This window comes from Ixodes scapularis, unplaced genomic scaffold (genome assembly GCF_016920785.2).
Source record: "Ixodes scapularis isolate PalLabHiFi unplaced genomic scaffold, ASM1692078v2 PGA_scaffold0__279_contigs__length_252992795, whole genome shotgun sequence".
Classification (NCBI taxonomy): Eukaryota; Metazoa; Arthropoda; class Arachnida; order Ixodida; family Ixodidae; genus Ixodes; species Ixodes scapularis.
Window position 1 is genome coordinate 124,188,543 of NW_024609835.1, and position 12,683 is coordinate 124,201,225.

Below are 12,683 nucleotides of genomic sequence, written 5' to 3' on the forward strand. Positions count from 1 at the left end.
TATCTTTTTCTTTTTTTTTTTTTTGCCAGGCGATTTATTATGGTGTCAGAAGACTACCCAAATGATATTTTGCTACAGAGTCTCGTATATTTTCAATAAAGCAAAAAAAAAAAACGCAACTGCTCGAAACCGAGACCGAAACCTGTGCACGTCGGTTTCGGTTTTGAAACCTCCGTGCGCACTACCGCCCTTTTTTTATTTGTTTTTTTTTTTTTTTTGGCGGCGCGCAGCAAACGACGTGCGTTGCGGGAACCTTTTGCCGTGCGATTGTTTTGCAGTTATGTTTGTTCCGCTCGCTGTTCTGCACTTCAAAATGAGTTGTTTTGTACACCCAAGACTTAAAAATGAGTAGTGAGAGCCCGTGGTGAATGCCTCTGATCAGCTCCGAAAAAAATGACCCAAGATGTTGCGTCAAGGGCTGTCTCGCAGGTCCTCCATTCGAAAGTAGCATTGTGCGGCAGAGTCTACACAAGTTTCCGAAAGATCAGCGGTATCGGGACCAATAGCTGACTGCAATTGCTGCAGAAGAGTTACGGGCCAATCGGAAAGCGGACGCTACCCAATTCATATGCTCCTTGCATTTTGTAGAAGTTACTTGGCACTTCGCAGGTGTCAAAAAGGGAATTCCATACTATTTAGTACACCTTGTTTCGTCCACAACATTTCTTGTTTTTTTCATTAATAACAGAAAAAACAATTTAATATAAATTATAAATATTGCAAAATGTTCGACCAAAATAAAAGCTGATCTACTGGGGGAACTCTTAGTTCTTAGTAATGCAGCCGGTCGACTGCAGGTCGGAACGTTTGCTGCCGATATCCCTCCAGCAAAGGCACTCCCGGCTTGAAGTCAGGCAGCACCACGCGTTAGCCACATTCGCACATAGTAAAGACATTGTACGTGTGCGTATTCAACTCGAAGTACGCACTTCGTACTTGACGTTCGCGCGAGCGATGTCTTCAGTTACGAGAAGGGGAGACGGCTCGGCGACGTCTTCGTACAAATCGGTTTGGTGGTCGGGCGTGTCGTATTGGATGAATACCAATTCTTTTGATCGGTCCAATATTTCTCTTTTGAAAGAAGACAGATTCGCCGTGGGACCTCTACTTCCGAACGACCGTTCGGAAGTAGATGTCCCACGCCCGTCGTCTGCCGCCATCGCAGTCCAGCCTGCGAGTTTCACGATACGCGATACGACGCCCTGTTGAGAATTACGCAGTGAACGCACAGAATGCTTCCGGTTAAACTTTTTTTAACGACGTTTTACAGTTTTTTAGAAGCCACAAAAATTAGTTAATTTTTTTCTGTTTTTAATATTGAGTATGTGCGTTCAATGACCCACTACGTTGATTAAATTTGGTGGTTGTGTCTAAACGTTAGAAAACGGCCCGTGACCACGGAGAAGAGAGTAAGCGAGACTCGATCCGGCCAGTTCTCGATCGGCGGTTTTGGGGCGGAAAGCAACCGAATTTCGAGCCGCAAGTTCTGTTCTGGGTAGTTTGTCTCTCATATGTTGTGTAAAACTAAAAACCTCGGCGAGCATGAATACCCTGTCAGTATCCCTTTAAGCGCTTAGTGACCAAAACGTAAACAGATGTTACAACGACGTCACAGGTATGCGCCAAAAAGCCGAGGTTCTCATCCTCGTATTTATTTTCTCGGTGTCCTTAGGCCCGTGGCGAGCCAGCTGATCAAGGGAGACTCCGTAACGGCGGAGTCATTCGAGAGCGTCACCATCTACTTCAGCGACATTGTTGGCTTCACATCCCTCTCTGCGCAGAGCACGCCCATGCAGGCAAGTACGCTTCCCCGTCGTGGACAGGGTGAGCAGCTGGGGACCCATATGCAATACTTCCGCCCACTATTGGACCGTAAACGAATTCGTATAAATAAGCCTATAACAGAGTGCAATTAAGCTTTTCACAAAGGTGCCTTTAGGTGATGCATTTATCGCTTCTTGGAGAAAAACATTCGAGCAAAAAAAAATCTCATTTCTAGAGAGAGGAAATTAACCTTAATAAATCGTCCGGTTGATGCTGCAACTTACAGATGGCGCAACATAAGAAAGAAAAACGCGAAATCCTCTTTGAATTAAACTCCCGAAAGCAGATCCAGTAGATCCCACCGTTTGAGGTGCCGCTTTCCTCCTTGTGCACATGGCAATAAGAAAACCTTTTAGGCTTAAATTTGTTTACGGAAACATACACTCATAAAATTTGAGGTTGACAAATTCACGATCCACAGGCATTTTCGTGAAAAATTTAATTACCCTCGGTTTATTCGCTTATTTATGTTTTTTTCTTACGCTCGAATATCGCTTTGGAACACCCTGTGTATACACAATGGCCTCCACTGACTTCACGTCACCTGCCGTTGGAGGGGTCTTGTTGCTGAGCACTTACCTTCTGCAGCATACACCTTGCACCACCGTATTTGTTGTTCTCGGCAAGAGCGAAGATAGAACGACAACTAGCATGGTGCGGTGACATCACGTGCAAGTCACGTGTCGCAACTGAGTCAACAGACTCGCACTGCCTAGCCTGCTGGCTCCAGCGGGTACCCGGGGTGAAAAAACGCAACGCTTGTGACACGCAAAAAAAAAAAAACAAAAACAAAAAAAAACACTTTTATAAATCAAACACGTATGTTAAAGACTCCTGCTACGTGTTACCTGTTTACTTACATATTTTCTGTTCACTACACTTTGAAAGATTGTTGTTATCTACTGGTTACTGGAGATCGCTACCTTGAGCTGTTATATGTTTCTTTAGAGGAATTAAAACAAAGTTTCAATTCCTAAACGATTTTGTTTAAGGAAATTTTTCGGTACGTTGTATTTGATCAACGGGACCTAATACATAGCGGAGTTGGGATATTGCAAAATTTAAATACTCGTCTTCTGCTGTGCTGTAGTGTTTTACTATAAAACAAAAGAACCGCGCTGAATGCAGTAGCGGTTCAGAGGGTTCGTTTGCGGGATCACGAAGACGTCGACCTGTATGGAGTTGCGGGGTGCAGAGTTTCGGAAGCTGTGTTGTGGCCGTTACCATCCTGCATGTGTAACAAAATATCGTTACCATTACTTCCAAAAGCGAGGTTTCCATGTTACTGACCGATCGCCTCTGAATGAACTTACATTGCAGACATGCTCTCAAGGAACTGTGTATTCGCTCACTGTTAAAGTCTTGCGGGGGCTCGGGTCGCGGTATTTCAGCGGGGGTCCAATGTCACAGGAGGGTCTTTTCCCCATCGTCCTGATAGTCGGGTGGGTTGCGGCAGGCACAGCCAGCGATGGGCACAGCGCCGGCACCCACGGAAGCGGCCCAGTGCCAACGCCTTGTGTTCGCGCCAGCAGCCAGGTCCATTGCGTTCGGGGGCCCGGTCAAGAAAAGCACTGGTGCCGGCCGCTCGTCCACCTTGTCACCACCGTTTGTTCCCAGCGTCCCTCTGGCGATGAGTCAGCCCATTCTCGGGAAATACTCGTTTTCACCTCAAGAACCGTAGTAAACAAAAAGTGTGGCTCCTCGGGGAACATTACTAATTCCTTCCCTTTATGTAGAGAATCAAGATATATCTAGGTGCATTTTAGGTTAGGTATATGTGATCTTATCAATACCTGCACGTTTCAAAAGCCAAAAACATCGCTTCTTTCCCCGAAACCCATTTTTGAAAGAACTACTTCTCGTAACGTGTAAACAATTCACAATTTGTGATTACGTTTAAAACTTCAGACAGAGCCAACGATATGTTGTTGTCTAATTAGGCGATTAGCTGCAGACATAATTTGAAGAGCCGCGGCCGGTCATGTGACATCATATGCCGTCATTTTCCCCGCAAAATTTAGCGGTGCAACTGAATTTGTGTGCAGGCCACTCGACATGAAGTCATGTGACGTCACTTTTCCTTTCTTAATTTTAGCGTTGAAACCGGACGGGCGTTTAGGTCACGTGACGTCAATTTCCCTTCTAAATCTAGCGGGGAAACTGAATTTGTGTTTAAGGCGCGTGACATCAAGTCATATGTAACGTCATTTTTTTCCCGCTAAAGAACGCAGGCACAATAAACGGCCTGAAACATAGCTCAAAGTGACCTGAGGATCCTAAGAAAGATATTCGCGTTAAAAAGATTCATTGGTGGATCCTTAGAGAATGTGTTAGCATGACCCTTGGAAAACGCCACACATGTCCGTCCCTCTTTGGGAAACGCTAACGCTCACCTATTCACTTTTTTGTTTTGGCTTTCTCTTCTTGCTTTCTCTATATTTTTCTGCCTCTTTTAACTTCGTTACGTAGTCGGTGTTAGCATTTTTTAAAGGAGGACGTGTGTGGCGTTTCCCAAGAGTCATGCTAACGCATTCCCAAAGCATCTGAAAAAAATACGACGACGAAGCTTAGGAAGTCTCTTGTATTCTCTTATACTGTAGCTCCTAAATTGTGAGTAATATATCGACACACTCTCAATTCCTTCGATCAGCTAGACAGACGCAATCGCCTATTTCATAGGAAGCGAGGCATATACACTCTTAGAAAAAAGGGTCTCTATAGTCCTCCTTCGAGGGAGGAACGTTCTGGTGACCTATGGTCCTTTAAAAAAGGAGACACTTCCATCTTGAAAGCAGGGGAGAAAAGCTCTTCCGTCGCCTGCATCTCATTATGGCGGCCCCGAATCGAGCAAATCGATCTCAATAAGGCTTAACGAGGACGCAACTTCTTTTGTACGGGACGAGAGGAGCAGCAAATAAAAGCGTAACACGAGCTTTTCGCGATCTGTGTTATTTTCCCGGAGTCAGCTTCCTCCGCAGGTAAAGAAACTTGCGTTTCGAAAGCAGTCACCGATCTCGTCGTCAGCACCGTGATGTTAAACATTGACAACCAATTCTCTTTTTCCTTTGATCTCTCTTTCGTCTATCTTTTTATCCCCATCCTCTTCCTCCAGATCATCATCATTATCAAGGTTGAGATCTTTTCTTTTCCTTTTTCTGCCACTATTTATTTATCTATCCCTAAGGACTCACCAATGGATCTTCCTTGAATTTTTCGTTGCCGTCTAGAATGTTTACATCGCACCTGAACAGGTAAAAGAGGAGTACATGCTCTCTCTACAAGTTGATCACGTCGATTACGGGGTAGTTATGGTAGCGGAGTACCACGGTCTCCTTTCGAGCCCCGAGACGCCCGGTGCTATAGGTCGGCTGGGCGCATTTCGTCCAGCCGTGCCTAGGCGTGGCTTCCACTCTTCTGTATCGTTCGCTCGCCTTGCAGGCATTGCAGCGGCATTCGCAGCCTGACGCTGCCTTCGCTGCTCACCGGTTTCGGCAGCCTGTCTCCTTCGTTCACAATCCGTCTTCTTTTGCCGTCTACTTGGATCAGCGCTAGTACTTGGTTCACATTTCATTTTGTAGCACAAATCAAAGAATACGCGCTCCGCACACCTGCAAGGTCAGACTCGCCCCAGCATCAGCGCGCGCATTGGCTTCCGTCCCGTGACGTCGTCTCCCTCTCTCCCTTGTCCTTCACTACTCTCCTCCTCTCTACGCGGCGCGGTTCTCTTCCCACTGCTTTGTCCACAGACGGACGCCGTCAGCGTCCGTCTGTGGACGCTGACGGACGCTGACGTATTAAAAAGAACGCCAGGACCTCCCAGGGATATCTCGACGACCCTCAGGCTGTTAAAGAACTCGGCCCAATTCGAACCCAACGCATGCGCTCTTGGGACTTGATGAGGTATCACAGTTTGGTGAATTAGTGCACCCGGAAATATAAAGTCCTTTGTTGATTGAGGTACAATCGGCTGGCAATCTTCGCAGGAGGTTCTCTTGTGTTCGATATAATTTCCCTTTTTTTTTTTTTTTGGAGGGGGGGGGGGGGGTATGACGGAAATTGTTGCCGTGTTTGGTTTCAAGATAGGCATACTTGTTTCTTGTCGAAAGCAACGAACTATTTTGCTGCGTTGATTAGATGAGCAAGCAGGGTTGGGGATCAAGCTAAAATGACTACACTGTTTAAGGAAATGATTCTTCAAAGAAGCGATGCAACAATTTTTGTACTGTGCACAAATACCGCTTAAAACGGATCCCTAACGTTAATGACCTAGAAAACAAGCGTTCGTTTTTCACCCCACGCAATAGAAGTCCCAGAAAAAAATAAAGAAAAACGAGCAGCGTTCACCCCCTCAACTCGCAGCCAGAACAAGCGGCCACGTGATCTGTAGCCGATTATATGCCGCCAGTGTTGATCATAGCCACGCGCTGGGGTTGGCAAAGCGCAGGACACGCGCTGAGTTCCAGACATTGTTATGGCTCGGCTGTTGTCGTCGTTGCAGCGATTGGGCGCGTTTAGTAGCGGCCCCGGAGTCAAGGAGTCACTGACTCCTTCCACTGGACGGCCAAAAGTCACTTCCGGTGCACGTAACTCCGGGGCTTCGGAGTCAAGCTCCGAAGCACCGAGTCCAGACACGGTGTACGTAGAGTCAAAGGAGCTAAAATGACGTCATTTCCTGACTGGGGACGATTTCCGGCGCTAAAAGAGGAAAAAAACAAACAATATGGCGGGATAAGCTGCTTCGGTTCTGTCGCGGGTGCCCGGTTTGCTCGCTTTTGTTAATGAAAAGTGCTCAAGGTAAGGCAAATAACGCGTTTGAATTTCTTTTTGAGTTGAGGCTCTTTCGGAAAATGCAATGGACCTTATTTTGTTTGGTTTGAATATGCTAATAAACAACGCAAACCTTCATTTGACGCCGTGTCTTGATCACCGTTGCACGGAAGCTTGGTAATATTGACGATAGTCCTGTCCGCGCTCAACAAAGCAAAACAAGGTATGAACGCGACTTTGGAAGCCGGTTGGACACTCACGCAGAGCATGATACCGATTATTGTTTTGTTTGCGTAGCTAAATCAGGGTGCACGTTGGCTGAGGCTCGCTTCGGTCGACAAAACCTTGATCGCCGAGCACGGCCGAACTTCCCGTGTGTATACGAATACATTTTATAGGAAGTTCGTTACGAAGGGCAGAACAAACTTATGGCCGTATAAAAGTATCGCATCCGGCGGGGTAGATTCGCTGAGCTCTGTATTTTGCGTGTGCTGACGACGTTTTTTGTCGGCTTTTATAACAGTAGCTGCCTTTGCACCGCCAAGCGAAGGGCTCGATCGCGTTGCATCGCTTCGAACAGCAGCGCTGATGTGTACAGTCACTCGCTTTATCTTCAGCGACTTTGTCAAGACTTCTTCAATACCGGCGTCAAATAAAAGCGATCGTGCTCGCCATCGTCTGCTTCCAGTTTATTCGGAGACCGCCTGGCACAGGGGAGGAAGCGGAAATTGCGTAGAAGCAGGTTTGGAGCGGTTTTTTTCGCCGTTCAGTAGGCGCTCGGATGACTCCGACTCCAGTCACTCCGTTCGGGGGCAAGGGAGGCGCTACTGAACGGGCCCATTGGACACGGGTCACTACCCGAATGCTTCTCCAGCTAGCAATTATCACGAGCCCAAGTCGAGTTCCCACGCAATGCTCGGGTCCAATCTATGAACCGCATTCAAATATCGTCACTTTGGTGTACTGCGATCCCCACGCTACGTCATCAAATTTTGCAAAGGAGAGATTGAATGAAAATGATCGCTTTTGTCCTTGAAATTACACCGCAACAAAGGAGTTTCTTGGCCAGTGGCGTTGCGTGTGAGTATCCTTGAGTCCCAGGTGTGCCAGAAAGCTCGTGTCAAGTGAAAAACATTCCAATTGAATATCGTTGCACCGCTCCTTTAAGTAGAAAGCACATCTGCGTATAAATTGAAGACGTTGTCAGTATTCATGGTAAATGTTATCACTATTTGACCCAGAAGAAGAAAAAAAAAAACGGGTGATAAATAAAAGCCCTTTATCTTATGCGCTGCATTGTCAAGTGGACAAGAAGAGACGCGATCAAAGACCAAACTATTGATAGTATATGCAGGGAAACACAAAACGGACGGAGTATCGTACATTGGATTCGATAACGTGGCGTATATTGGATGAGACTCGGTTATTTCAGCAGACAAAGGGCGAAGTGACAATAGCACCCAAGGCACTGTTTCCTAGATGCCAAGCCTGATGACATCGCTATGTGTACACCCGCCTCCTATTTCCATCATGCGCAAGGAGCGAGATCTCCCTCAGAATAAATATGACAAAATGGCGCACAAAACAAGAGACACATGAAGGAAGCGGGAAATATTTCATATTGATGGTTTGTGCTGAATTATAAAATGATTATTACCTTTTTTTTTAAATAGAAAGATCAAATAATATTATTGCTTTACGTCGTTGAAATACTGCGACCCGGTTCAAGAACAATGTGACTACTTTATTGAGACGACATTGAGGGTCAAATGTGAGCCATTGAATAAGATATCATATGCAGGGATCCGCAAGTTATTGGCAGAAAAGCTTTGTAAAGTGTATTCTCGCCAAACGTTTTTGTCAGACAAAAATCAAAGAACTTTAATTCATGCCACCTGCGAAACCTGATCGCCGCCGCTGCACTTTTCAAAGTCATGAAGTCCACGTGGAATGCACACACAAAAACAGAACAAATCTTATGTCCCGGGAAGAAACAATGATCAATATAAAAGGAAAGAAAAAAAAACGGACACGGAAAAGGGGGGGGGGGGGGGTGATCCAAGAAATATTCCAGCTATTTTAGACGGAAATTTTGAAAGTGCAAGTTCTCCATTATTTTCCAAAGAAACAGTCGACAGAAAAGTCATACAGATTGAGAGCAGTGTTGCGGAATGGGCACCCCCATTCCATTCCAATTCCATTCCGGGGAATAAGAGTTTTCGATAATTCAATTCCTTCCAATTCCTAGGAGACACGGAGCCCATTCCCACTCCTGGAATGGCTGATTCGTTCAATTCCATTCCTTTAATTCCTAAACTTCAAAATTGGCACTTGACAGCTACATTTTGTTGCCGGCATAAGCAGCATAAAGCTGACATTATCAAATACAGAGACAATTGTAAAAAAAGAAAAAAAAGCTAAATTCCTAAAAAAAGCACTGATTTTTACTAAGCGGACCGCTGGTGGCAGAAAGTGTTTATTTACAATGTACTGCAAACCTCGAGAAAGCCCCTTGATATGTCAATGCTTGTTTAAGACATATCGGTCTCGCGACCACGTCGCTCGCAACAAACAGCAAAACTTAAATCCACTAATTTTCTTTTCTTTTTTAAGTTTTTTTGCATTTGACTTTTAAGACATAGGCGGCCAGCGTGTTTGTTTGATAAGACCATAAAAAATATCCAGTTCGTGCGTGGCGCAGGAATAAGCTATATTACTGTATTCTTCGAATACAGCAACACGGCTAGCACACTGCTGGAAGCGACTCCATGCACAGCGGCGGAACACATCCTCTGACAAAATACAACCTTTGCGGCGCAGCACGGGGAACCGTATAGATCATGTCACGAAACGTGTTTTAAAAAGCATAAGTTCACGCTTGCTTTACGAATCTCGATATTCCTTATCATATTCAATTAATTTTTTGGCTGGTTCGCCTGCCCTTTTGCACCCTTCGCACACTCATTCTCGTGTTTCCTCTTCAGACGGCGAATAAAGTTCAATGATATACGCCGACTGCACCGTGTATAGTTTCGTTGCACAACTTTCAGCATGCAGCTTGTTTATTTTCTTCGCGACTAATGTAGAAAAATGTCTTCTACGATGCCATGACTCAATCTGTATTTATCTTCTCTTCTCGTCCGAATTGTGATGTTCCTCTTCGCGCTGTTCGAGTGGCGGGTTCAGGCAGCAGACGGTACCAACCGAATCATTCTTCTACCTCGGTGTCGGTTGTTCGCGTAGTGGCGACGGGTCGGGAAGTCAGCGTTGACAAACCTCTTCACATCAAGATACAATTAACGGGGTAATACCGCACCGTTCGAATTGACATTCCCCGTGTTTCCTCATTAACACCGTCCAACTGACTTCTCGCCGCCTCAAATAGGGTCCAGGACAAGGAGCACGAATGCAGACCGGACAACCGAGACGCGCGGAAGCCAAAACCTCAGTGGCAGCTAGCACCCAGCTCTCCTTCTCAGTTGCCCTCACAGCAGCGGTCGCACCTCATTTGGCGCGGGACGGTCTTCCTGCAGGTCTAGTCAGTTCGGACATACCAAGAGCGGCGATGATAGTCTACTTCACCTTACGATGGACCTCAACAGACAGCACGAGAGCCATCGAAATCAATCCAGTGCTTTCTGAGTGCTGCGTCACCCTGCAGCCCCGCTCACGGTACTGGATTGCCTAGGGTGACTCGTTGCGTCCGCAGCGGTCCATCGCAAGGTGAAACAAAGTATGCAAAAACTAAAGTCAAGGGAAATGAGCGGGAATCCGCTAGCTTGCTTGAAACCCCAACCCACTAAAACATAAAACACAGAAAACAAGCATCGGAACAAAGACCAAGTAATAGGCGGACATACAATACAAATGCAGTACAAAAAAAAAACCAGCCTCGGAGCAAAGCGCAAGAGGAGAAGAGGGAAGTGAATCTCGCTTTGGGTTTTAATGCCGAAGCAAACCCACATTTCGCACTTCAAAGGAGTGCGCACGAATGAACGTGGAAGGCAGCAGGGTTGGCTGCCTGCTAAACAACACGCCTCGAACTATAAGAAAACAATAAATGATCATCTTTCGATGGCGCCCAATCAACGAGTTATCAAAGCTCTGCGACTTATGAGTCATTTCCGCTCCCAGATCTCAGTCTGTGCGCGCGCGTGCATTTTACAAACCTTCGCAACAGCAACAAAAAAAGCATGACAAGAAGTACGATGAGGAGTTGTGCATGGCGGTTGCTTTCTTTTCCGCTCTCTTTCCTTTTGCTTGGTGCTTGGTTTCTTGTTTCGCTCTCGGTTAACGCCATCGAAGCCCGACGCCTGCGCGTCCGTGAAAGGCGCCACGTAACCCCCTTTCCCCCTTTGCTCTTTGCTTTGACGCTTGCTTTTTGTATTGCATTCTGTTGGCGTATAAGTCTGTTAGGGCTCCTCGCGGGCTAGCAGTTTCCCGCTCATTTTATTTCTGAGCAACTGACTCGCTGACTGGCTCGGTTTAGCTAACCGTAAACACGCACAAAAAAAAAAAAAAAGAACCGTGTTTATTTTATTCTCATTCTATTCCGGGCAAAGGGCACCTAATTCCATTCCCATTTCATTCCGGGGTCGTGAAATGCGGAATGATTCCGGAATCATTCCAACTCCGGAGTGGCAACTCCGGAACACTGATTGATAGTAGATGCACATATTATTAACCACTTTAATGTGTTTCTCTCAACCTTTCGAAGAGCCTAAACACTTTTGTGCATCGCAAAGGCAGACGAGAAGATAAACGCAGAATGAAGCTATTATTTTTAAGCTGCTCTTATATATTTTCATATCCTATATTTTTTTATGGAGAGCCCTTTTATCTAGAGTAATATTTTCAACGTAGAACATTAACATAAATCAGATGCTTCGGGATCTTCATGTTTAACACTGACAGCTTAAGAAACACAGGACGTAAATGATTACTTTACCACGTGTTGTTTCGTCATTTGTTCTTAGAAGTTCCTGTAACCTACTGCCGCGATGTTATTGGTTAAGCAACAATAATCAGATGGTCGGGACTCATCATACGCTCTACGTTTCTCTAGCTACTAATGGCTAGACTTACCGAGACCGAGGAATCTAACGAAAAAGAAGCATCAACCCAGAGCCTATATTAGCTCGCATGTCTTATTCCATTAACTTCAATATAAATAGTTCTTTCTTCTCAACCTTGTTATAAAGTCAGTTTATGAAGTTAATCGGCCTTCAAACGGTGCCGTCGGTCACGAGTCAATTGTGGCGTCAAAAAGATTGGCGAGCCAATATGGTCGCGGATTGCAGTTTTTTGTGTCCCTTACTGTGGTGGCATATAGACCGTTCAACAAAAGGGCATATATCTACCTTAAGCACTTTCTAAATTCCTGTTTGTTGTTTACGTGCCGCGGCATCGTCGGGGGGAGATCATTCCGGGACCGTATACCTCTTTTTTGCGATCGTAAATGCTACGTAAATGCTACGTGCAGCTTAGTTTTTGTTCCTCCCCCGCTTGTGGGCTCTAATGGAATTGCTCTATTGATCTCTGTACACTCACAGACGAAGGGAGGGAGCTCGTTTAGACAACGAACGGGTAAAGAAAAGAAATAAATGACCCCCGGTTTCGATTCTCTACTTTTCAATCTTCCCAATTTCTGGAAAACGCTGGATAGATAGAGCACGTATCGGGGCGATTACAAAAATAAAAAAGAAGTTTTTTTGATGAGACGATGACTATAGGAGGCGTAGCCTATATCTCCAAAAAAAGGTTACTACGTTAAAGTGGGCAATTTAATGGCTTTACAAGCCTTTACAGGTTCATGTACTCCCACTTTCTCACTTCGGCTTCTGGCGCGGCGTTTTTTTTTTTTTTGGTGTTAGAACATTTCCTTTGGTGAACTTTCTCCAAGCTGCAACGGTGGCGCGGAAAAATATGCAGTCGCGCTTTTAACGAATGCGCAGTCTTTCGAGCAATAACGAAAATTCTTAAATACCCCCCCCCCCCCCCCTTCTTTCCTCAAAGGAAAGAGAAAAAGAAAGAACGCCCTGTATTACTGAGACTATTCTACAACACAAAAAAAACACACACACACACACACA

The 12,683-nt window shown here is 45.6% G+C and overlaps 1 protein-coding gene across 1 annotated transcript in view; it reads left to right on the forward strand.

Moving 5' to 3' along the window:
- Positions 1-1,595: 1,595 nt before the first annotated feature.
- LOC8039938 (atrial natriuretic peptide receptor 1) overlaps positions 1,596-12,683 on the forward strand; it is a 102,168-nt gene continuing 91,080 nt past the window's right edge. Inside the window, exon 1 of the mRNA XM_029970639.4 lies at positions 1,596-1,796. Coding sequence (XP_029826499.2) covers positions 1,596-1,796 — 201 coding nt within the window. The remainder of the gene's footprint in view (positions 1,797-12,683) is intronic.